The sequence below is a fragment of the Entelurus aequoreus genome, linkage group LG08, assembly GCF_033978785.1.
Source record: "Entelurus aequoreus isolate RoL-2023_Sb linkage group LG08, RoL_Eaeq_v1.1, whole genome shotgun sequence".
NCBI lineage: Eukaryota > Metazoa > Chordata > Actinopteri > Syngnathiformes > Syngnathidae > Entelurus > Entelurus aequoreus.
In genome coordinates, this window is record NC_084738.1 from 1,577,304 (window position 1) to 1,603,232 (window position 25,929).

General features: G+C 37.7%; 1 protein-coding gene across 1 annotated transcript in view; it reads left to right on the forward strand.

Moving 5' to 3' along the window:
- fbxw5 (F-box and WD repeat domain containing 5) overlaps window positions 1–25,929 on the forward strand; it is a 45,058-nt gene that overhangs the window by 301 nt on the left and 18,828 nt on the right. Inside the window, exons 2-9 of the mRNA XM_062054787.1 lie at window positions 6,074–6,269; window positions 6,345–6,502; window positions 9,082–9,265; window positions 9,360–9,508; window positions 11,407–11,733; window positions 11,796–11,970; window positions 12,045–12,192; window positions 14,207–14,419. Coding sequence (XP_061910771.1) covers window positions 6,083–6,269; window positions 6,345–6,502; window positions 9,082–9,265; window positions 9,360–9,508; window positions 11,407–11,733; window positions 11,796–11,970; window positions 12,045–12,192; window positions 14,207–14,419 — 1,541 coding nt within the window. The 5' untranslated portion in view covers window positions 6,074–6,082. The remainder of the gene's footprint in view (window positions 1–6,073; window positions 6,270–6,344; window positions 6,503–9,081; window positions 9,266–9,359; window positions 9,509–11,406; window positions 11,734–11,795; window positions 11,971–12,044; window positions 12,193–14,206; window positions 14,420–25,929) is intronic.

Sequence of the window (25,929 nt, forward strand, 5' to 3'; positions counted from 1 at the left end):
AAGCGTAACGTCAGCGCTTAGCAGGCGAACATGTGAAGGGGGAACAAAGTTGAAATAATGTGATATTTGTAGGATAATGCAAGGGCTGTGGACGCCGTGTTGACGTACGCACACGCTAATGTGAGGAGCCTCTGCCATGCACATTTACCATGTTAGGTCATCCTCAATGGAGCGCCTGATTTACCCAGGAAGATCACTTTCTTATTTCCTGTCTTATATGTCAAGATCAAGATTCACTACTCGGTCAAACTGTAGCACAATGTTATTAATGCTTTACATTACAAATGTCCGATAATGGCTTATTTGCCGATATCCGATATTCCGATATTGTCCAACGCTTAATTACCGATTCCGATATCAACCAATACCGATATATACAGTCGTGGAATTAACACATTATTATGCCTAATTTTGTTGTGATGCCCCGCTGGATGCATTAAACAATGTAACAAGGTTTTCCAAAATAAATCAACTGAAGTTATGGGGAAAAAATGCCAACATGGCACTGCCATATTTATTATTGAAGTCACAAAGTGCATTATTTTACTATAAGTCGTTCCGGAGTATAAGTCGCACCGGCCGAAAATGCATAATAAAGAAGGGAAAAAACACATATAAGTCGCACTGGAGTAAAAGTCGCATTTTCTGGGGAAATGTATTTGATAAAACCCAACACCAAGAATAGACATTTAAAAGGCAATTTAAAATAAATAAAGAATAGTGAACAACAGGCTGAATAAGTGTACGTTATATGAGGCATAAATAACCAACTGAGAACGTGCCTGGTATGTTAACGTAACATATTATGGTAAGAGTCATTCAAATAACTATAACATATAGAACATGCTATACGTTCACCAAACAATCTGTCACTCCTAATCGCTAAATCCCATGTAATCTTATACGTCTAGTCCAGGGGTCGGCAACCCAAAATGTTGAAAGAGCCATATTGGACCAAAAATACAAAAACAAATCTGTCTGGAGCCGCAAAAAATTAAAAAGCCATATTACATACAGATAGTGTGTCATGAGATATAAATTGAATTAAGAGGACTTAAAGGAAACTAAATGAGCTCAAATATACCTACAAATGAGGCATAATGACGCAATATGTACATATAGCTAGCCTAAATAGCATGTTAGCATCGATTAGCTTGCAGTCATGCAGTGACCAAATATGTCGGATTAGCACTCCACACAAGTCAATAACATCAACAAAACTCACCTTTGTGCATTCACGCACAACATTATAAGTTTGGTGGACAAAATGAGGCAGAAAAAGAAGTTGCGTAAAACACATCCTAGAAAGTCGGAGAAAGTTATACATGTAAACAAACTAAGGTGAGTTCAAGGGCCGCCAAAATTAGTAGGACAAAACGGCGATCGCCAAATACTCGAATCAGTGAAGCACGTTTAATATAAACAGTGAGCTTTATAACAATTAGGGAGGTTTGTGTCATGTTTGTCCTCCTACAGAAACCATATTAAAACAAAAATTTATTTTTTTTCCCCTTATCTTTTTCCATTTTTCATACATTTTTAAAAAAGCTCCAGAGAGCCACTAGGGCGGCGCTAAAGAGCCGCATGTGGCTCTAGAGCCGCGGGCTGCCGACCCCTGGTCTAGTCTCTTACGTGAATGAGCTAAATAATATTATTTGATATTTTACGGTAATGTGTTAATAATTTCGCACATAACTCGCTCCTGAGTATAAGTCGCAACCCCGGCCAAACTATGAAAAAAACTGCGACTTATAGTCAGAAAAATACGGTATATGGGTTTTATGTTGCACGATTGCGCCAAGTAAAATTCCTAGTTTGTGAACCAGTTCTCAAGCAATGGCAATAAAAACTCTTCTGATTCTGAATGCTCCAATGCTGAAGTTTAATTCAAATCCTTGATTTTTGTATTTTTTTTTTTAGAATTGTTGAAGTACAGCACACAATTCCTGAACAAGCTGAATATGTTGAAGTTGGAACAGTTGGAATCAGATGAACAATGTGGGAATTATTGCGGGGTACAGCGTGGCGCGGTTGGGAGAGGGTTCCTGGTTCAATCCCCACCTTCTACCAACCTCGTCATGTCCGTTGTGTCCTTGAGCAAGAAACTTCCCCCTTGCTACCGATGGGTCGGGGTTAGGGCCTTGCATGGCAGCTCCCGCTATCAGTGTGTGAATGTGTGTGTCAATGGGGAAATAGTGTCAAAGTGCTTTGAGTACCTCGAAGGTAGAAAGGCGCTATACAAGTATAACCCATTTACCATAATTGTGTAACTTTGAAGAATGTCCCATTCATTTAAATGGGAATTTCCCCCCCAAAATTGGGAATTTTGGGTAAGGTGGGAATTTTTGTGAAAATGGTAAAAAAACAAACTTGAATGAGTTGAAATGGTTGGTGTGGAAATTTTTCAAATCGGTCGAGAAATGTTGAAGTAGTAACTGGGGCGGTATGGCCGTGCCAGAAACCTGAGGGTTGCAGGTTCGCTCCCCGCCTCTTGACATCCAAATCGCTGCCGTTGTGTCCTTGGGCAGGACACTTCACCCTTGCCCCCGGTGCCGCTCACACTGGTGAATGAATGATGAATGAATGATAGGTGGTGGTCGGAGGAGGGGCCGTAGGTGCAAACTGGCAACCTCGCTTCCGTCAGTCTACCCCAGGGCAGCTGTGGCTACAAATGTAGCTTACCACCACCAGGTGTGAATGAATGATGGGTTCCCACTTCTATGTGAGCGCTTTGAGTATCTAATTATAGAAAAGCGCGATATAAAATCTAATCCATTATTATTATTATTATTAACTTGTTGAATTGAGAAATGGTATCATGGAATTTCAGGAAAACCGGGAATTCTTCCAGTTCAAAAAACAACTTAGTTTTTTGTCCTGATCAAGAAGAATGTTTTGACGGTGGAACGGTTGAAGTGCGTTGAAAAATGTGGATGGAGTAGCCGCCAGAAAAAAAAGGGCTTTGGAAAAGCAGGAATTCTGGAAAATCCTGGAATTTTTTTGAACTTGGAAAAATGATAGTTTGATTTCCCAGAATGGTGGAATGTGTTGAAGGTGGAATGGTTCGAATAGGTTGAAAAATGTGGAAATGGTGAACGTTTGAAAAATGGCCAATTCATTTTGAATGGGGAAAAATGTCCAGAAAAACCTGGAATTCTGGGAAATCTTTGGAGTTTTTGGAATTTGTCAAGGTAAAGCCTGCGATTCCAGAATAGGCTGAACAGATTGAAGTTGGAGCGGTTTGAATCGGATGAAAAATGTTGACGGTAGAGCGCGCCAAAATCTGTAAAAGAAGAAGTTGTTTAATAATAAATAGATGAATTTTGGTGTAGAAAACCATATGTGTGAATGCTTTGGAGCAGGGGTCTCAAACATGCGGCCCGCGGGCCAATTGCGGCCCGCGAGACGTCATTGTGTGGCCCGCACCTTAATATGAACGTTTAATGTTAGTGCGGCCCGCGAGTTTTATATGAATGGCGCTTGACAGCGCTGTATGCGGACCTGAAGCACTCTTGCCAACCCTCCCAATTTTCACCCATCAACAATACTGAGGACAACAATATTGAGTCAACAATACTGAGGACAACAATATTGAGGGTATGAGGTTTACCGTCCACTTTTTCTCCATACAAGCAATGTGCCTGCACAGTCACATGTTACATGCGGCTTCAATAGACAAACGTACGCGACTGCAATGCATACTTAGTCAACAGCCACACATGTTACACTGAGGGTGGCCGTATAAAAAAACTTTATCAATGTTACAAATATGCCACACAATGTGAACCCACACCAAAAAAGAATGACAAACATATTTTGGGAGAACATCCTCACGTAACACAACATAAACACAACAGAACAAATACCCAGAATTCCTTGTAGCCCTGACTCTTCCGTGCTACAAGGAATCTACCAATCATGGTGTGGTATATGGCTCTCGAGGGCCGAACATTGACGTTCGCGCTCTTCCTCCCTCCCTCCCTCCCTCGCTACCTCCCTCGCTCTCTCTTTCGCTCTCTCTCGCTGTAAACTCCACAGCGAGCCCCCCCAACCCCCCCCCCCCCCCCCAACCCCCCCCCCCCCCATACCCCACCCCCTCCCGTTGGCTCCAAACAGAGACGATTTGTGTTATTTGGGTCCAAAATACCCCTGCGTTAGTGGAAAAGCGGCAAATGAGTGAAAGCGAGAGACGTTGCCATGGAGACGAGGGTTGTCTTACGTGCTGCAGTCACACGGCGACACCTGTCCGTCAGTAATAAAGTCCGCGATAACCTGCACCAATTCAAACCGTTATTTGTTTTGTTTTTTATTGTTTAATTTGCATTGCCTCACACGATGAACACAACATATATTTTTATATGACGCCATATAACACTCCGGGAGCCGTCACTTTTTCCCGGTACTTTCCGCCGACCGCCGTGTTGCTGTCGGGAGGAAAAGCAGAACGACACGCATTGCGGAAATAACATTATTCTCCGTACAAATATATTCTACAACCCCAAACATGTCTTTTTCAAAGCGTGCAGTGAAGAGAAAGGTTAGTGATGAGCAAAGACAATTCCAGGAATAGTGGGAGATGCAATATTTCTTTGTTGAGCACATATATATATATATATATATATATATATATATATATATATATATATATATATATATATATATATATATATATATATATATATATGTGTTCCGACATGTCTTATTTGCACAGAGAAAGTTGCTGTGCACAAGAAATACAATTTAAAACGTCATTATATAACTAAACATGCTGAGGAGTATGCAAAATACCAGGGAGATGAGAGAGTGAACCGGGTTGCACATTATGTGTATGTGTATACATTGTTGCTGACTGGAGAAATCAAATTATTATTGTTAGAATAGAATAGAAAGTACCGTAATTTCCGGACTATAAGCCGCTACTTTTTCCCCTCGTTCTGGTCCCTGCGGCTTATACAAGGGTGCGGCTTATTTACGGCCTGTTCTTCTCCGACACCGACGAAGAGGATTTCGGTGGTTTTAGTACACAGGAGGAAGACGATGACGCAATGATTAAAGACTGACTTTTCATATACCGGTAGGCTAGTTATTTTGATAACGTACAGGCGAGCACTTTGTATTACTTTGCACCGTTGTATTATTTGTACTCTGCACGAATGCTGTTCGCCATGTCAAAGATGTGAAAGTTTGATTGAATGATTGAAAGATTTATTGTTAATAAATGGGACGCTTTGCGTTCCCAAACAGTCATCTCTGTCCCGGCAATCCCCTCCGTGGTAGCAGGAACCCCTATATACTACGGTAATTACACATCAAAATCCTGCGGCTTATAGTCGGGTGCGGCTTATATATGTAACAATTTGTATTTTCCCCTAAATTTAGCTGGTGCGGCTTATAGTCAGGTGCGGCTTATAGTCCGGAAATTACGGTACCTTATTGATCCCTGGGGGAAATTCAGCACCACAGTTCGCTCACAATAGACAAGAATAACAATAAATAATATAATATATATAATATATTATATATATAATATATAAATAGGAACATATGCATTATACAGTCCGATGGCTGTCGGTATGAAGGACCTCCTGTGTCGTTCCGTGTTGCATTTTGGGAGTCTGAGCCTTCCACCAAACGTGCTCATTCTCCCCGCAAGGTCCGAGTGTAGTGGGTGGGAGGTGTTGTCCATAATGGCTAGAAGTTTTGCTAGACTTCTCCTCTCTTGTTATTACATATGACTGATTTATTTACTTAATTCTCATTTTGTTCATTTATATTTTGATTTTATTTTGTGTTGAAAATAAAAATAAAGACATTTAAAAATAATTTTTTAAAGAAATATTTTCTTGCGGCCCAGCCTCGCCCAGACTCTGCATCCAGTGGCCCCCAGGCAAATTGAGTTTGAGACCCCTGCTTTGGAGCATTCACACAGTGATACTCGATATGCAGTACATATTTACAGACTTCTTTGTGTACCACAGTTTGACAATAACAACAAACATACACCAGATGGTGCTTAAATAAACCCCCATCTGATTGTAGCATGTGTTGAAAGTAATACTGTGTTGCTATCCAGGATGTTAGGATGGAGTGTGGCCCATTTCTGCCGGATATCGTGGTGTTGGAGATCTTCCTCCGCCTGCCCCATGATGCCGTGCTGAGAGCCGGGCTGACCTGCCGCCAGTGGCTGGCTGTTTCCAGAGATGAGTTCCTATGGCGGGAGCTGTTCTACTCCTATTACCGCATCCCCCGCTGCGTACCCCGACACCCAGGTTGGAGCGGACTCACCATCCGTCCCGCGCCGTTTAGCGTGACGGCGACGTGACGAATGTGTGTTTTTTGTGCAGCGTCCGTGTCGTGGTACCGGGAGTTCAAGCGTCTGTTTGACTGCATCCCGTGTGTGGAGGTTCAAACGCTGAGGGAGCACAGCGATCAAGTCCTGCACTTGGCTTTCTCTCACCGTGGTCACCGCTTCTCCTCGTGCTCCAAAGACTGCACTGTCAAGGTAACAGAAGACACCTAAGCAGGTGCCATTAAATGAGCACACTAAGGAAGAAACACTGTAATACCTTAGAGTAGTCAAGGTGCAGCTTGTATATCGTGCACTTGTGTGTTTAGGCTGTCAGGTTCAAACCCTGATGACATCTATTAAACAAGACAAGAAGCAAAGAATCAAACAGAGACAGAATTCAATTTGGACTCAATTGAGGAGAGACGCCGGGACACTGTACTCTTGCACAATCTCCAGCACGCTCTGGCGAAAGATTGTACAACTCCTCCTTTATTAGACTTTCTCTGACCACATGACCGCAGCTGCTTCCAGAAGGGAAGTGGGTCGTAAACAGCGTTGCCTTTGCTTACAGAACAGTTCAAAAGAAAAGGTCGTAAAACAGTTAGAAAAGGCGTTCGTAAAACAGTTCAAAAAGGCGTTCGTAAAACAGTTGAAAAAGGAGGTTCAAAAAGAGGTCGTCTGGAAATTGGGCAGATCCTGCCTTCTCTCCGCTTTGTAGTCCCTGGGTCAAAACAACATCCTCCTGTTGATTACCATACATGAAAGAAAACATGAACACCTTCATCTTGCTTCCCCCCTACTCAGTGGAGTTTTACGAGCCTTCTTCTTGGTAGGTTTCAAAGACAGCTTTTGCTTCTCACCGGGCACTCAAATGTAACACAACGTTTTTGTGATAACTTAGAAACAATTATTCTTACAAGGCGCTTTATCATCTTGGAAAAAATGCAATATGGCCCAGTTTATGCTTCAGAATTTCCCTATGCCTGTAGGAATGAATGTTTCCTCAGTGAACCCGCAGCTCCCCAGCACTAGCACCACTCATGCAGTCGTCAATTATCTTGCATTGCGATTCATAGTTCCATTCTGTGAACCGCAGCTCCCCGTGACTGGACCACCACCATGCTTGATTCTAGACAAGACACAATTATCTTGCTACTCACTTGTGGTGGAATTCATATGTCCCCTTTATGAACTGAGCTCCCCAGTGTCGGCAGCACTCATGCACCATGCTTGACTGTATATTAGACAGTTATCTCGCTACTCGTGTTGCAATTCATGTTTCCTATTGAACCATTGCTCCCATAAGCCGGCAGCACTCATGCGGCCCCCGATCTCATGACACAACCACCACCATGCTTAACTGTAGACAAGACACAATTAATTTTGCTACTCATTTGTGTTGTAATTCATGTTTCACCTCAACAAACCGCAGCTCCCCAGTGCAGGCAGCATTCATTCACCACACTTGACTGTAGGCGAGATACAATTATCTTGCTACTCACTTGTGGTGGAATTCATGGTTCCCCTTAATGTACTGAGCTCCCCAGTGTCGGCAGCACTCATGCACCATGCTTGATTGTATATCAGACAGTTATCTCGCTACTCGTGTTGCAATTCATGTTTCCTCTTGAACCATAGCTCCCATGTGCCGGCAGCACTCATTCGGCCCCAGATCCTATGACTTAACCACCATCATGCTTAACTGTAGACAAGACACAATTACCTTGTTTATTTGTGTTGCAATTCATGTTTGCTATTGAACCATTGCTCCCATAAGCCGGCAGCACTCATGCGGCCCCCGATCTTATGACACAACCACCACCATGCTTAACTGTAGACAAGACACAATTAATCTTGCTACTCATTTGTGTTGTAATTCATGTTTCCCCTCAACAACCCGCAGCTCCCCAGTGCAGGCAGCATTCATTCACCACACTTGACTGTAGGCAAGATACAATTATCTTGCTACTCACTTGTGGTGGAATTCATGGTTCCCCTTAATGTACTGAGCTCCCTAGTGTCGGCAGCACTCATGCAACATGCTTGATTGTATATCAGACAGTTATCTCGCTACTCGTGTTGCAATTCATGTTTCCTCTTGAACCATAGCTCCCATGTGCCGGCAGCACTCATGCGGCCCCAGATCCTATGACTAAACAGCCATCATGCTTAACCGTAGACAAGACACAATTTACTTGTTGCTCATTTGTGTTGTAATTCATGTTTCCCCTCAATGAACCACAGCTCCCCAGTGCAGGCAGCATTCATTCACCACACTTGACCGTAGGCCAGACGCGATTATCTTGCTACTCATGTGTCTTGCAATTCATGTTTCCCCTCAATGAACCACAGCTCCCCTGTGCCGGCAGCACTCATGCGCCCTCAGACCCCATGACGTGACCACCACCAATGCGTGGTTGTAGACAAGACGCAGTGATCTTTCTGGTCATTTGTAACGGAATTAATGTTTCCCCACAATGAACCACAGCTCCCCGTGCTCGACTGTGCAGTAGGCAAGACAATTATCTTGCTGCTCATTTGTGTTGCATTTCATGTTTCTCTAATTCATACGGCAGCTGCTCTGTGCTGGCAGCACTCATGCACCACCACCATGGTTGATGTAGGCAAGACACGATTGTCCTGCTTGTATTGCCAGCTATTTAGACAATAATAGCTGTCGGGTGATCGTAAACCTACACAAGCTGAACACTGACTACTTTAATTGTCATTTATGTTGTAATGTATGTAACCAGCTGCCTCATCTTAACGTAACATGCTGTTATGATGTACAGCTGTGGGACACGGAGCGTGCAGACGGCAACATCTCGCTGGTGCACAGTTCCAGCATGCGGCAGTTTAACTGGGGCTACACCCAGTTCTCCCAGTTCAATGCGGACGACAGCCTGCTGCTGTTGTCCGGCGTCTACTTGGGCCCACACCACTCCTCCTCAGGGGAGATCGCCGTCCTCAGTCTGGGTAAGCCAATCAAAACACACCTCTGCACAGTCTAATTCAGGTATGGATGATAAAGCTCCGTTTTGATGGAGATCAATGCGATGTAACGCCACAGAGAACTACACACTGTTGTCGAGGGTGAGGAACAAGCCCTACGACGTGTTTGGCTGCTGGCTCAACGAGACCCACCTCATCTCTGGTAACCTGCACTGGATCGGCAACATGACGTCCTGCTCCGTGCTCTGGCTCAATAAAGCCTTCCAGGTGACAACACTTGGCACGGCTATTGTCAACTTTGCCTTAACATATGCGCATTTATACTGCCATCCTACTTGATGAGTTCCATACCAGTTTTTATAGTCCTCATTGATTTTCTAGTACCGTATTTTTCGGACCATAAGGCACACCGGATTAAAAGGCGCACTGCCGATGAGCGGGTCTATTCAGGTCTATTTTCATACAAAAGGCACAGTAAAGGGGTCAAAAGATGGAGCTAACTGTTTAAATTACATTCAGACTTTACTTGAATCAAAAACGGAGCAGCATCTCCTCATCCGTGGCCCAATTATGTAACATCAAAGTTGTCCCGCGAAAAACCGTCCGACCGGAACCCTCTAATAACTAAAGTTCCGTGGGTGAATTATGTAAACCCGCTACAGATTTTAGCGCTATGATAGCTAGTCTACTGACAAATATAAGTAAGAAAATTACACTAGTTTATATTAGAAATGGCAACAGCGGAAGATGAGAAAAAGAACAAGCATATCGACTACGGTGTCGGCAAGGACTACAATGGTGGACACGCTCAAATTTTCAGTACTTATGCAGATCCCAAATACAGATCAGCAGGTACCAGAAGGTAAGAAAAGTTGGTTTTGCATAATATTGCGAAACAAAACGCCAGATAATGTCTGCTAATAGGTGCCATTTTGCGGTCCTTATACACGCACCGTAATAATACTCGTGTGTTTAATGCGCCGGCAAGCCATCAAACGGTGCGGCTTCATAGCTTACCGAAGTCGTACTAAAAACATTTTTGACAGATTTTTGAGCGCCGTGTGTAATGTTCTATATTCTCAATGGAACATTTAAAGTTTTGGTGTTGTTTACTGGCGTCATTGTAGTTTACACGTATCTCTTATGTGTGACTGCCATCTACTGGTCTCACTTATCATTACACCATGTACCAAATAAAATAGCTTCGAGGTTGGTAAGCACAACCACAATCATGTCGTACATTAGGCGCACTTTCCATTTTTCAGAAAACGAAAGGATTTTAACCCTTGTGTGGTGTTTGGGTCTGTGGGACCCATTTTCATTTTTTATTAAAAGAAAAATGATACAATTAATTAATTTTTCAAACGAGACTCTCTGACTTTGGCTCATTTTCTGTGAAGAACATATATCAGAATACATATTTAATGACCACACACCATACACCCCCCCTACACATTTCTATTACATATAAGATGTCCGGGTCAACTGCACCCGGGGCTAATAGAAGTGTGGAAATTGATGTTATGTGTACCACACGCATCCACACACACAAACACACAGACACAGACAGCAGGCCTAGACAGGAGGAGGACAGAGTGTAGGTACACAGAACATCAGAGGGTGTGGGACCCGCAGGTGCAGAAACACAAAAGAAGAATCCCTGTGAGATGCAGAAACTGGTAGAGAAATTTTCCGTGCAACGTTCATATTGTTGTTACTCAGCCAGCGTTTGTGGGTCTGATGGACCCGTTGCATTATCGGACCCGTTGCATTTTGTGGCTTTTAATGCCTCACAATCAAACACTTTTATGTTAAAATACTGAACAGATGTTTATTGGGATAAGGTAAACATCTGTTCAGTATTTTAAACAATAAACATCTGAACAGATGTTTATTGGGATAAGGTAAACATCTGTTCAGTATTTTAACATAAAAGTGTTTGATTGTGAGGCATTAAAAGCCACAAAATGCAACGGGTCCATCAGACCCACAAACGCTGGCTGAGTAACTACAATATGAACATTACACAAGGGTTTAGTGCGCCTTATAGTCCGAAAAATACGGATACCTTAAGAAAAAGCAAAAGCACACTTGCAGAGTTAATTGTTAAAATGTTTCACAGTTTAGGTCAAATTCTTCTTCATCTCCACCTTCCCCCTGGGCAGGATATCGAATCCGAGAACGTCAACGTGGTAAAGCGCCTTTTCAGGATCCAGAACATCAACGCCAGCACCATCCGCACCGTCATGGTGGCCCATTGCCGGCGCCATGACAACCCCGACCTGCTGCTGGACTACGACGCTCAGTCTCAGGCCCGCAGGCTGAAAGGACAGCAGCAGCAGCAGCACCAGCCGCTCCTCTTTGACTTGGGTACATCCGGCAGCGACGACGACGACGACGACGACGACGAAGAGCAGGACGTGATGTACCCGAGGGTCACCGCCCGCCCCCCTACTAAAGCCGCCATCTCCAGCCTGGAACACGCTAAGCAGGTAAGCGAGGGGAAGTTGTCACAAAGTTATTTATCTGGCTTTGATGTGTGGTTCTGCGTTAGCGTCGGAAGAACGTCGAGCCCAGCCAGTTGGCTATCGAGACCCATGTGGCTAAGATGATGGGCCGCACCCACACCAAGGCGCCGGAATCGAACATCATGGAGCCTGGCGAGGGAGAGGACAAGACCTACTTATTGTTTACCACCGGCAGCCTTACATACTCCCCTCACCAAATAGGTACACTTGTTTTTGTTGGGAATTATCCAACACATTAACATGTGCATTAACATTCCATCTTCTAATTTGTCCAGGCATTAAGAGGATCAAGCCGGACCAGATGACCACTTCTGGACCTGTACTCGGAGAAGAGCGCAGCTCAGACGAGTTCTTTGATTCGCTCGACCACGTCATTGATATACACGGACACATCATTGGGATGGGCCTCTCTCCCGACCACCGGTGAGTAAATCATGAGACCGGCTCAAATACCACATCTTTTTTTAGAAACAAATGTGACTTATGCAAAGGACTCAATGATGACATTCAAGCATACATGAGAAATATCTTCCATAAAGGCGTGTGATTTGGGTGATGTCAAACTCAATGCCTGCGGGCTAGATCTGAAATATGTGTCAAGAAAGTACTTTATCTTCTCTTACTACCGTATTTTACGGATTATAAATCAGTTTTTTTTCATAGTTTGGCCGGGGGTGGGATTTATACTCTGGAGCAATTTATGTGTGAAATTATTAACACATTACCGTAAAATATCAAATAATATTATTTATCTCATTCCCGTAAGAGACTAGACGTACCGATAGAAGAGGAAGCGGCGCATTGTCTACTTTTGGAGTTGGCAGAGTTGTTTAGAAGCGACACAGAGGAAAAATATTTCAACGGATTTAGTGATTAGGAGTGACAGATTGTTTGGTAAACGTATAGCATGTTCTATATGTTATAGTTATTTGAATGACTCTTACCATAATATGTTACGTTAACATAACAGGCGTACACTTATTCAGCCTGTTGTTCACTATTCTTTATGTATTTTAAATTGGTGTTGGATTTTATCAAATACATTTTGCCCAAAAAATGCGACTTATACTCCAGTGCGACTTATATGTTTTTTTACTTCTCTATTATGCATTTTCGGCCGGTGCGACTTATACTCCGGAGCGACTTATACTCCGAAAAATACGGTAAATGTATTAATTTTTTCCATTTTGACAGAAAATAACACATTTATAATTTATAATACATACAGTACTCGCCAAAAGTTTGGACACACCTTCTCATTCAATGTGTTTTTTTTATTTTCATGACTATTTCAATCAATCAATCAATGTTTATTTATATAGCCCTAAATCACAAGTGTCTCAAAGGGCTGTACAAGCCACAATGACATCCTCGGTACGGAGCCCACATATTTACATTGTAGATTGTCACTGAAGGCATCAACACTATGAATGAACACATGTGGAGTTATGTACTTAACAGAAAAAGGTGAAATAACCGATAACATGTTTTATATTCTAGTTTCTTCAAAATAGCCACCCTTTGCTCTGATTACTGTTTTGCTCACTCCTGGCATTCTCTCGATGAGCTTCAAGAGGTAGGTCACCTGATAGGGTTTTCACTTCACAGGTGTCATAGTTTTGATGCCTTCAGTGACAATCTACGATGTAAATAGTCATGAAAAGAAAGAAAACGCATTGAAATGAGAAGGTGTGTCCAAACTTTTGGCCTGTACTGAGTATTTTGAAATTTATCAACTAGTTAGGGCTGCCAAAAATAATGAGTAACTAATGTGATTAAAGTGGTTGTTTGCAACTTGCTCACAGTAACAATTTTCAAAGCAAAATATGTAACAAGAACACCAGTGGCTAGCTTATGTTGACATGTGTGATGTAACAGAACACATTTGTTTTAAAACTGTCTATATTTTTCACAATTACTAAGTTTATGTAATAAACATTTTTACTGGCCCAAATAAAATGATTGGTGTTTACGGCGGTCACTCTCCTCCACACGTAAATCCTGTAAGTTGCCATAATTTTACGTAAAAAAACTGTGGTACCGTTTTTCCATTCACAATAATACATTGAAATAACAACTGTTGATTTTACTATTGCGTTAATATGCTGTAAAAACAATTGTACATTTTACGGGAAGATACTGGCAACTAAGCTGCCAGTTTTTAACGTAAAAACTACACGTTTGTATTTTTTAGTGTATGTAAAAATGAAATAATCAAATGCATCTGTATTTGTGTGATAATATCATGAGGCAAATCCTTTTAGATTTATATTCCTATTATTCACTGCTACAAGGGCAGCCCTAACTGCGACGTGGCCCTCAGTGACAGCGAGTTTGACACCCTTGATCTAAGTATGCACTGTTCAGCCTCGGCTCCACTCTTGTCTGTCAAAACGACGACAAAACACACCTTGAGGTCTTGTGTGGCCCCACGCAGGTATCTCTACGTTAACAGTCGGGCATGGCCGGCGGGCTGCATCATCTCCGACCCCATGTCGCCGCCCCCCATCGCCGAGGAGATCGACCTGCACGTCATCGACCTGAAGAGCCTGCGGGAGGAGAGGCGGAGTCTGCGCGCCCACCGAGCCTTCACGCCCAACGACGAGTGCTTCTTCATCTTCTTGGACGTCAGCAAGGACTTTGTCGCCAGGTGAGCCGCGCTCGCTGCTTCTTGCACGTTGACGCTCGGGTCCAAGGTCTTCTTTTGTCTCCCTCCCTGACATTGATGATCGCAGCACAACATGCAGTGTAGTGTCTACACTAAAAAAAGCTTGCCTTATCGGGGACTTTTTAAGTGTTTTTGTTCTCGTAGTTTTAGTCGGATGGTAGAATCTCTCTCTGAATGTTCTGAACTCCTGCTTTCACGCCATAGTTTAAAATGCTGGCTTCACCAAATGGCTGATACAGTCAAATATCCCCTCTATAGGACAGAATCACAATGTGTTTTTAAAGAGGAACTGCAAAAACACGAGTCAAAGATCCTCTACATGACAGAATCACCTTGGTTTTTAAGGGCTTTCTGCAAAAATGCTAGTCAAATTAGACTTAGACTTACTTTTTATTGTCATTCAAATTTTAACTTAACAGTACAGATAAGAACAACATTTTGTTGCATTAGCTCGTTGTAGTGCAGGATAAAAGAGCAGTGAGGTGCAGATATAAATAAATATCCTCTATATGAAAGAATCACCTTGGTTTTTAAGGGCTTACTGCAAAAATTATAGTCAAAGATCCTCTATATTATATGACTGAATCAAATTGTGTTTAAGAACCTACTGCAGAAATGTTAGTCAAAGATTCTCTATATAATATGACTAAATCAAATGGTGTTTTTTAACGACCTACTGCAAAAAACACTGGTCAAAGATCCTCTATGTAATATGACTGAATCACATTGTGTTTTTAAGAACCTACTGCAAAAATGTTAGTCAAAGATCTTCTATATAATATGACCGAATCAAATGGTGTTTTTTAACAACTTACTGCAAAAAACATTGGTCAAAGATCCGCTATATAATATGACTGAATCAAATGGTGTTTTTAACGACCTACTGCAAAAAACACTGGTCAAAGATCCTCTATGTAATATAACTGAATCACATTGTGTTTTTAAGAACCTACTGCAAAAATGTTAGTCAAAGATCTTCTATATAATATGACCGAATCAAATGGTGTTTTTTAACGACCTACTGCAAAAAACATTGGTCAAAGATCCGCTATATAATATGACTGAATCAAATGGTGTTTTTAACGACCTACTGCAAAAAACACTGGTCAAAGATCCTCTATGTAATATAACTGAATCACATTGTGTTTTTAAGAACCTACTGCAAAACTGTTAGTCAAAGATCTTCTATATAATATGACCGAATCAAATGGTGTTTTTAACGACCTACTGCAAAAAACATTGGTCAAAGATCCGCTATATAATATGACTGAATCAAATGGTGTTTTTAACGACCTATTGCAAAAACACTGGTCAAAGATCCTCTATGTAATATAACTGAATCACATTGTGTTTTTAAGAACCTACTGCAAAAATGTTAGTCAAAGATCTTCTATATAATATGACCGAATCAAATGGTGTTTTTTAACGACCTACTGCAAAAAACATTGGTCAAAGATCCGCTATATAATATGACTGAATCAAATGGTGTTTTTAACGACGTACTGCAAAAAACACTGGTCAAAGATCCTCTATATAATATGACTGAATCACATTGTGTTTTTAAGAACCTATTGCAAAAATGTTAGTCAAAGATCTTCTATATAATATGACCGAATCAAATGGTGTTTTTTAACGACCTACTGCAAAAAACATTGGTCAAAGATCCGCTATATAATATGACTGAATCAAATGGTGTTTTTAACGACCTACTGCAAAAAACACTGGTCAAAGATCCTCTATGTAATATGACTGAATCACATTGTGTTTTTAAGAACCTACTGCAAAAATGTTAGTCAAAGATCTTCTATATAATATGACCGAATCAAATGGTGTTTTTTAACGACCTACTGCAAAAAACATTGGTCAAAGATCCGCTATATAATATGACTGAATCAAATGGTGTTTTTTAAGAACCTACTGCAAAAATGGTAGTCAAAGATCCTCTATATAATATGACTGAATCAAATGGTGTTTTTTAAGGACCTAGTGCAAAAAAACACTAGTCAAAGATCCTCTATATAATATGACTGAATCAAATGGTGTTTTTTAGGAACCTACTGCAAAAATGGTAGTGAAAGATCCTCTATATAATATGACTGAATCAAATGGGGTTTTTTAAGGACCTACTGCAAAAAACACTATTCAAAAATTCTCTGTATAATATGACCGAATCAAATTGTGTTTTTTAATGACCGTCTGCAGAAATGTTAGTCAAAGATTCTCTATATATATGACTGAATCAAATTGTGTATTTTAAAGACCTACTGCAAAAATCTTAGTCAAAGATCCGCTATATAATATGACTGAATCAAATGGTGTTTTTTAAACACCTACTGCAAAAATGTTGGTCAAAGATCCTCTATATAATATGACTGAATCACATTGTTTTTTAAGAACCCACTTTGAAAATGTTAGTCAAAGATCCTCTATATAATAGGACTGAATCAAATGGTGTTTTTTAAGGAACTACTGCAAAAAACCCTAGTCAAAGATCCTTTATATATTATGACTAAATCAAATCGTGTTTTTAACGACCTACTGCAAAAAACACTAGTCAAAGATCCTCTATATAATATGACTGAATCAAATGGTGTTTTTTAAGAACATTCTGCAAAAATGTTAGTCAAAGATCCTCTATATAATATGACTGAATCAAATGTTGTTTTTAACGACCTACTGCAAAAAACATTGGTCAAAGATCCGCTATATAATATGACTGAATCAAATGGTGTTTTTAACGACCTACTGCAAAAAACACTGGTCAAAGATCCTCTATGTAATATGACTGAATCACATTGTGTTTTTAAGAACCTACTGCAAAAATGTTAGTCAAAGCTCTTCTATATAATATGACCGAATCAAATGGTGTTTTTTAACGACCTACTGCAAAAAACATTGGTCAAAGATCCGCTATATAATATGACTGAATCAAATGGTGTTTTTTAAGAACCTACTGCAAAAATGGTAGTCAAAGATCCTCTATATAATATGACTGAATCAAATGGTGTTTTTTAAGGACCTAGTGCAAAAAAACACTAGTCAAAGATCCTCTATATAATATGACTGAATCAAATGGTGTTTTTTAGGAACCTACTGCAAAAATGGTAGTGAAAGATCCTCTATATAATATGACTGAATCAAATGGGGTTTTTTAAGGACCTACTGCAAAAAACACGATTCAAAAATTCTCTGTATAATATGACCGAATCAAATTGTGTTTTTTAATGACCGTCTGCAGAAATGTTAGTCAAAGATTCTCTATATATATGACTGAATCAAATTGTGTATTTTAAAGACCTACTGCAAAAATCTTAGTCAAAGATCCGCTATATAATATGACTGAATCAAATGGTGTTTTTTTAAACACCTACTGCAAAAATGTTGGTCAAAGATCCTCTATATAATATGACTGAATCACATTGTTTTTTAAGAACCCACTTTGAAAATGTTAGTCAAAGATCCTCTATATAATAGGACTGAATCAAATGGTGTTTTTAAGGAACTACTGCAAAAAACCCTAGTCAAAGATCCTCTATATATTATGACTAAATCAAATCGTGTTTTTAACGACCTACTGCAAAAAAACACTAGTCAAAGATCCTCTATATAATATGACTGAATCAAATGTTGTTTTTAACGACCTACTGCAAAAAACACTAGTCAAAGATCCTCTATATAATATGACCGAATCACATTGTGTTTTTTAAGAACCTACTGCAAAATTGGTAGTCAAAGATCCTCTATATAATATGACTGAATCAAATGGTATTTTTTTAGAACATACTGCAAAAAATGTTAGTCAAAGATCCTCTATATAATATGACCGAATCACATTGTGTTTTTTAAGAACCTACTACAAAATTGGTAGTCAAAGATCCTCTATATAATATGACCAAATCACATTGTGTTTTTTTAAGAACCTACTGCAAAATTGGTAGTCAAAGATCCTCTATATAATATGACTGAGTCAAATGGTATTTTTTTAGAACATACTGCAAAAAATGTTAGTCAAAGATCCTCTATATAATATGACCGAATCACAGTGTTTTTTAAGGACCTACTGCAAAAAACATTAGTCAAAGATCCTCGATATAATATGACTGAATCAAATGGGGTTTTTTAAGGACCTACTGCAAAATTGGTAGTCAAAGATCCTCTATATAATATGACTGAATCAAATGGGGTTTTTTAAGGACCTACTGCAAAAAAGACTATTAAAAAATTCTCTATATAATATGACCGAATCAAATTGTGTTTTTTAATGACCGTCTGCAGAAATGTTAGTCAAAGATTCTCTATATATATGACTGAATCAAATTGTGTATTTTAAAGACCTACTGCAAAAATCTTAGTCAAAGATCCGCTATATAATATGACTGAATCAAATGGTGTTTTTTAAACACCTACTGCAAAAATGTTGGTCAAAGATCCTCTATATAATATGACTGAATCACATTGTTTTTTAAGAACCCACTTTGAAAATGTTAGTCAAAGATCCTCTATATAATAGGACTGAATCAAATGGTGTTTTTTAAGAACCTACTGCGAAAATGTTAGTCAAAGATCCTCAATATAACATGACTAAATTAAATTGTGTTTTCTAACGACCTACTGCAAAAAATACTAATCAAAGATCCTCTATATAATATGCAACTGGGGAGAGGAAAGTCTGGGCCTCCCTGCTTAGGCTGAAGCGCCCGCGACCCAACCTCGGATAAGCGGAAGAAGATGGATGGATGGATGAATCAAATGGTGTTTTTTAAACATCTACTGCAAAAATATTGGTCAAAGATCCTCTATATAATATGACTGAATCACATTGTTTTTTAAGAAACTACTTTAAAAATGTTAGTCAAAGATCCTCCATATAATAGGACTGAATCAAATGGTGTTTTTTAAACACCTACTGCAAAAATGTTGGTCAAAGATCCTCTATATAATAAGATTGAATCACATTGTTTTTTAAGGAACTACTGCAAAAAACCCTAGTCAAAGATCCTCTATATATTATGACTAAATCAAATCGTGTTTTTAAAGACCTACTGCAAAAAACACTAGTCAAAGATCCTCTATATAATATGACTGAATCAAATGGTGTTTTTTAAGAACATTCTGCAAAAATGTTAGTCAAAGATCGTCTATATAATATGACTGAATCAAATGGTGTTTTTAACGACCTACTGCAAAAAACACTAGTCAAAGATCCTCTATATAATATGACTGAATCAAATGGTGTTTTTCAAGAACATTCTGCAAAAATGTTAGTCAAAGATCATCTTTTATAATATGACTGAATGAAATGTTGTTTTTAACGACCCACTGCAAAAAACACTAGTCAAAGATCCGCTATATAATATGACTGAATCAAATGGTGTTTTTTAAACACCTACTGCAAAAATGTTGGTCAAAGATCCTCTATATAATATGACTGAATCACATTGTTTTTTAAGAACCCACTTTGAAAATGTTAGTCAAAGATCCTCTATATAATAGGACTGAATCAAATGGTGTTTTTTAAGAACCTACTGCGAAAATGTTAGTCAAAGATCCTCAATATAACATGACTAAATTAAATTGTGTTTTCTAACGACCTACTGCAAAAAATACTAGTCAAAGATCCTCTATATAATATGCAACTGGGGAGAGGAAAGTCTGGGCCTCCCTGCTTAGGCTGAAGCGCCCGCGACCCGACCTCGGATAAGCGGAAGAAGATGGATGGATGGATGAATCAAATGGTGTTTTTTAAACATCTACTGCAAAAATATTGGTCAAAGATCCTCTATATAATATGACTGAATCACATTGTTTTTTAAGAAACTACTTTAAAAATGTTAGTCAAAGATCCTCCATATAATAGGACTGAATCAAATGGTGTTTTTTAAACACCTACTGCAAAAATGTTGGTCAAAGATCCTCTATATAATAAGATTGAATCACATTGTTTTTTAAGGAACTACTGCAAAAAACCCTAGTCAAAGATCCTCTATATATTATGACTAAATCAAATCGTGTTTTTAAAGACCTACTGCAAAAAACACTAGTCAAAGATCCTCTATATAATATGACTGAATCAAATGGTGTTTTTTAAGAACATTATGCAAAAATGTTAGTCAAAGATCGTCTATATAATATGACTGAATCAAATGTTGTTTTTAACGACCTACTGCAAAAAACACTAGTCAAAGATCCTCCAAATAATATGACTGAATCAAATGGTGTTTTTTAAGAACATTCTGCAAAATGTTAGTCAAAGATCCTCTATATAATATGACTGAATCAAATGGTGTTTTTAACGACCTACTGCAAAAAACACTAGTCAAAGATCCTCTATATAATATGACTGAATCAAATGGTGTTTTTCAAGAACATTCTGCAAAAATGTTAGTCAAAGATCATCTTTTATAATATGACTGAATGAAATGTTGTTTTTAACGACCCACTGCAAAAAACACTAGTCAAAGATCCTCTATATAATATGACTGAATCAAATGGTGTTTTTTAAGAACCTACTGCAAAACGCTAGTCAAAGATCCTCTATATATTATGACTAAATCAAATGGTGTTTTTAACGACCTACTGCAAAAAACACTAGTCAAAGATCCTCTTTATAATATGACTGAATCAAATGGTGTTTTTTAAGAACATTCTGCAAAAACGCTAGTCAAAGATCCTCTATATATTATGACTAAATCAAATGGTGTTTTTAACGACCTACTGCAAAAAACACTAGTCAAAGATCCTCTATATAATATGACTGAATCAAATGGTGTTTTTCAAGAACATTCTGCAAAAATGTTAGTCAAAGATCCTCTATATAATATGACTGAATGAAATGTTGTTTTTAACGACCTACTGCAAAAAACACTAGTCAAAAATGGTGTTTTTAACGACCCACTGCAAAAAACACTAGTCAAAGATCCTCTATATAATATGACTGAATCAAATGGTGTTTTTTAAGAACCTACTGCAAAAACGCTAGTCAAAGATCCTCTATATATTATGACTAAATCAAATCGTGTTTTTAACGACCTACTGCAAAAAACACTAGTCAAAGATCCTCTATATAATATGACTGAATCAAATGGTGTTTTTTAAGAACATTCTGCAAAAATGTTAGTCAAAGATCCTCTATATAATATGACTGAATCAAATGTTGTTTTTAACGACCTACTGCAAAAAACACTAAAAGATCCTCTATATAATATGACTGAATCAAATGGTGTTTTTTAAGAACATTCTGCAAAAACGCTAGTCAAAGATCCTCTATATAATATGACTGAATCAAATGGTGTTTTTAACGACCTACTGCAAAAAACACTAGTCAAAGATCCTCTATATAATATGACTGAATCAAATGGTGTTTTTCAAGAACATTCTGCAAAAATGTTAGTCAAAGATCCTCTTTATAATATGACTGAATCAAATGGTGTTTTTTAAGAACCTACTGCAAAAACGCTAGTCAAAGATCCTCTATATATTATGACTAAATCAAATGGTGTTTTTAACGACCTACTGCAAAAAACACTAGTCAAAGATCCTCTATATAATACGACTGAATCAAATGGTGTTTTTCAAGAACATTCTGTAAAAATGTTAGTCAAAGATCCTCTTTATAATATGACTGAATCAAATGTTCTTTTTAACGACCTACTGCAAAAAACACTAGTCAAAGATCCTCTATATAATATGACTGAATCAAATGGTGTTTTTTAAGAACATTCTCCAAAAACGCTAGTCAAAGATCCTCTATATAATATGACTGAATCAAATGTTGTTTTTAACGACCTACTGCAAAAAACACTAGTCAAAGATCCTCTATATAATATGACTGAATCAAATGGTGTTTTTTAAGAACCTACTGCAAAAACACTAGTCAAAGATCCTCTATATATTATGACTAAATCAAATGTTGTTTTTAACGACCTACTGCAAAAAACACTAGTCAAAGATCCTCTATATAATATGACTGAATCAAATGGTGTTTTTTAAGAACATTCTGCAAAATGTTAGTCAAAGATCCTCTATATAATATGACTGAATCAAATGGTGTTTTTAACGACCTACTGCAAAAAACACTAGTCAAAGATCCTCTATATAAAATGACTGAATCAAATGGTGTTTTTTAAGAACATTCTCCAAAAACGCTAGTCAAAGATCCTCTATATAATATGACTGAATCAAATGTTGTTTTTAACGACCTACTGCAAAAAACACTAGTCAAAGATCCTCTATATAATATGACTGAATCAAATGGTGTTTTTTAAGAACCTACTGCAAAAACGCTAGTCAAAGATCCTCTATATATTATGACTAAATCAAATGTTTTTAACGACCTGCAAAAAACACTAGTCAAAGATCCTCTATATAATATGACTGAATCAAATTGTGTTTTTTAAGAACCTACTGCAAAAACGCTAGTCAAAGATCCTCTACATATTATGACTAAATCAAATGGTGTTTTTAACGACCTACTGCAAAAAACACTAGTCAAAGATCCTCTATATAATATGACTGAATCAAATGGTGTTTTTCAAGAACATTCTGCAAAAATGTTAGTCAAAGATCCTCTTTATAATATGACTGAATCAAATGTTGTTTTTAACGACCTACTGCAAAAAACACTAGTCAAAGATCCTCTATATAATATGACTGAATCAAATGGTGTTTTTTAAGAACATTCTCCAAAAACGCTAGTCAAAGATCCTCTATATAATATGACTGAATCAAATGGTGTTTTTTAAGAACATTCTGCAAAAACGCTCGTCAAAGATCCTCTATGTAATATGACTGAATCAAATGGTTTTTTTTAAGAACATTCTGCAAAATGTTAGTCAAAGATCCTCTATATAATATGACTGAATCAAATGGTGTTTTTTAAGAACCTACTGCAAAAACGCTAGTCAAAGATCCTCTATATATTATGACTAAATCAAATGTTGTTTTTAACGACCTACTGCAAAAAACACTAGTCAAAGATCCTCTATATAATATGACTGAATCAAATGGTGTTTTTCAAGAACATTCTGCAAAAATGTTAGTCAAAGATCCTCTTTATAATATGACTGAATCAAATGGTGTTTTTAACGACCTACTGCAAAAAACACTAGTCAAAGATCCTCTATATAATATGACTGAATCAAATGTTGATTTTAACGACCTACTGCAAAAAACACTAGTCAAAGATCCTCTATATAATATGACTGAATCAAATGGTGTTTTTTAAGAACATTCTGCAAAAACGCTAGTCAAAGATCCTCTATATAATATGACTGAATCAAATGGTGTTTTTTAAGAACATTCTGCAAAATGTTAGTCAAAGATCCTCTATATAATATGACTGAATCAAATGGTGTTTTTTAAGAACCTACCGCAAAATCGCTAGTCAAAGATCCTCTATATATTATGACTAAATCAAATGGTGTTTTTAACGACCTACTGCAAAAAACACTAGTCAAAGATCCTCTATATAATATAACTGAATCAAATGGTGTTTTTCAAGAACATTCTGCAAAAATGTTAGTCAAAGATCCTCTATATAATATGACTGAATCAAATGTTGTTTTTAACGACCTACTGCAAAAAACACTAAAAGATCCTCTATATAATATGACTGAATCAAATGGTGTTTTTTAAGAACATTCTGTAAAAACGCTAGTCAAAGATCCTCTATATAATATGACTGAATCAAATGGTGTTTTTAACGTCCTACTGCAAAAAACACTATTCAAAGATCCTCTATATAATATGACTGAATCAAATGGTGTTTTTCAAGAACATTCTGCAAAAATGTTAGTCAAAGATCCTCTTTATAGTATGACTGAATCAAATGGTGTTTTTTAAGAACCTACTGCAAAAACGCTAGTCAAAGATCCTCTATATATTATGACTAAATCAAATGGTGTTTTTAACGACCTACTGCAAAAAACACTAGTCAAAGATCCTCTATATAATATGACTGAATCAAATGGTGTTTTTCAAGAACATTCTGTAAAAATGTTAGTCAAAGATCCTCTTTATAATATGACTGAATCAAATGTTCTTTTTAACGACCTACTGCAAAAAACACTAGTCAAAGATCCTCTATATAATATGACTGAATCAAATGGTGTTTTTTAAGAACATTCTCCAAAAACGCTAGTCAAAGATCCTCTATATAATATGACTGAATCAAATGTTGTTTTTAACGACCTACTGCAAAAAACACTAGTCAAAGATCCTCTATATAATATGACTGAATCAAATGGTGTTTTTTAAGAACCTACTGCAAAAACGCTAGTCAAAGATCCTCTATATATTACGACTAAATCAAATGTTGTTTTTAACGACCTACTGCAAAAAACACTAGTCAAAGATCCTCTATATAATATGACTCAATCAAATGGTGTTTTTTAAGAACATTCTGCAAAAACGCTAGTCAAAGATCCTCTATATAATATGACTGAATCAAATGGTGTTTTTTAAGAACATTCTGCAAAATGTTAGTCAAAGATCCTCTATATAATATGACTGAATCAAATGGTGTTTTTAACGACCTACTGCAAAAAACACTAGTCAAAGATCCTCTATATAATATGACTGAATCAAATGGTGTTTTTCAAGAACATTCTGCAAAAATGTTAGTCAAAGATCATCTTTTATAATATGACTGAATGAAATGTTGTTTTTAATGACCTACTGCAAAAAACACTAGTCAAAAATTGTGTTTTTAACGACCCACTGCAAAAAACACTAGTCAAAGATCCTCTATATAATATGACTGAATCAAATGGTGTTTTTTAAGAACCTACTGCAAAAACGCTAGTCAAAGATCCTCTATATATTATGACTAAATCAAATGTTGTTTTTAACGACCTACTGCAAAAAACACTAGTCAAAGATCCTCTTTATAATATGACTGAATCAAATGGTGTTTTTTAAGAACATTCTGCAAAAACGCTAGTCAAAGATCCTCTATATGTTATGACTAAATCAAATGGTGTTTTTAACGACCTACTGCAAAAAACACTAGTCAAAGATCCTCTATATAATATGACTGAATCAAATGGTGTTTTTCAAGAACATTCTGCAAAAATGTTAGTCAAAGATCCTCTATATAATATGACTGAATGAAATGTTGTTTTTAACGACCTACTGCAAAAAACACTAGTCAAAAATGGTGTTTTTAACGACCCACTGCAAAAAACACTAGTCAAAGATCCTCTATATAATATGACTGAATCAAATGGTGTTTTTTAAGAACATTCTCCAAAAACGCTACTCAAAGATCCTCTATATATTATGACTGAATCAAATGTTGTTTTTAACGACCTACTGCAAAAATCACTAGTCAAAGATCCTCTATATAATATGACTGAATCAAATGGTGTTTTTTAAGAACCTACTGCAAAAACGCTAGTCAAAGATCCTCTATATATTATGACTAAATCAAATGTTGTTTTTAACGACCTACTGCAAAAAACACTAGTCAAAGATCCTCTATATAATATGACTGA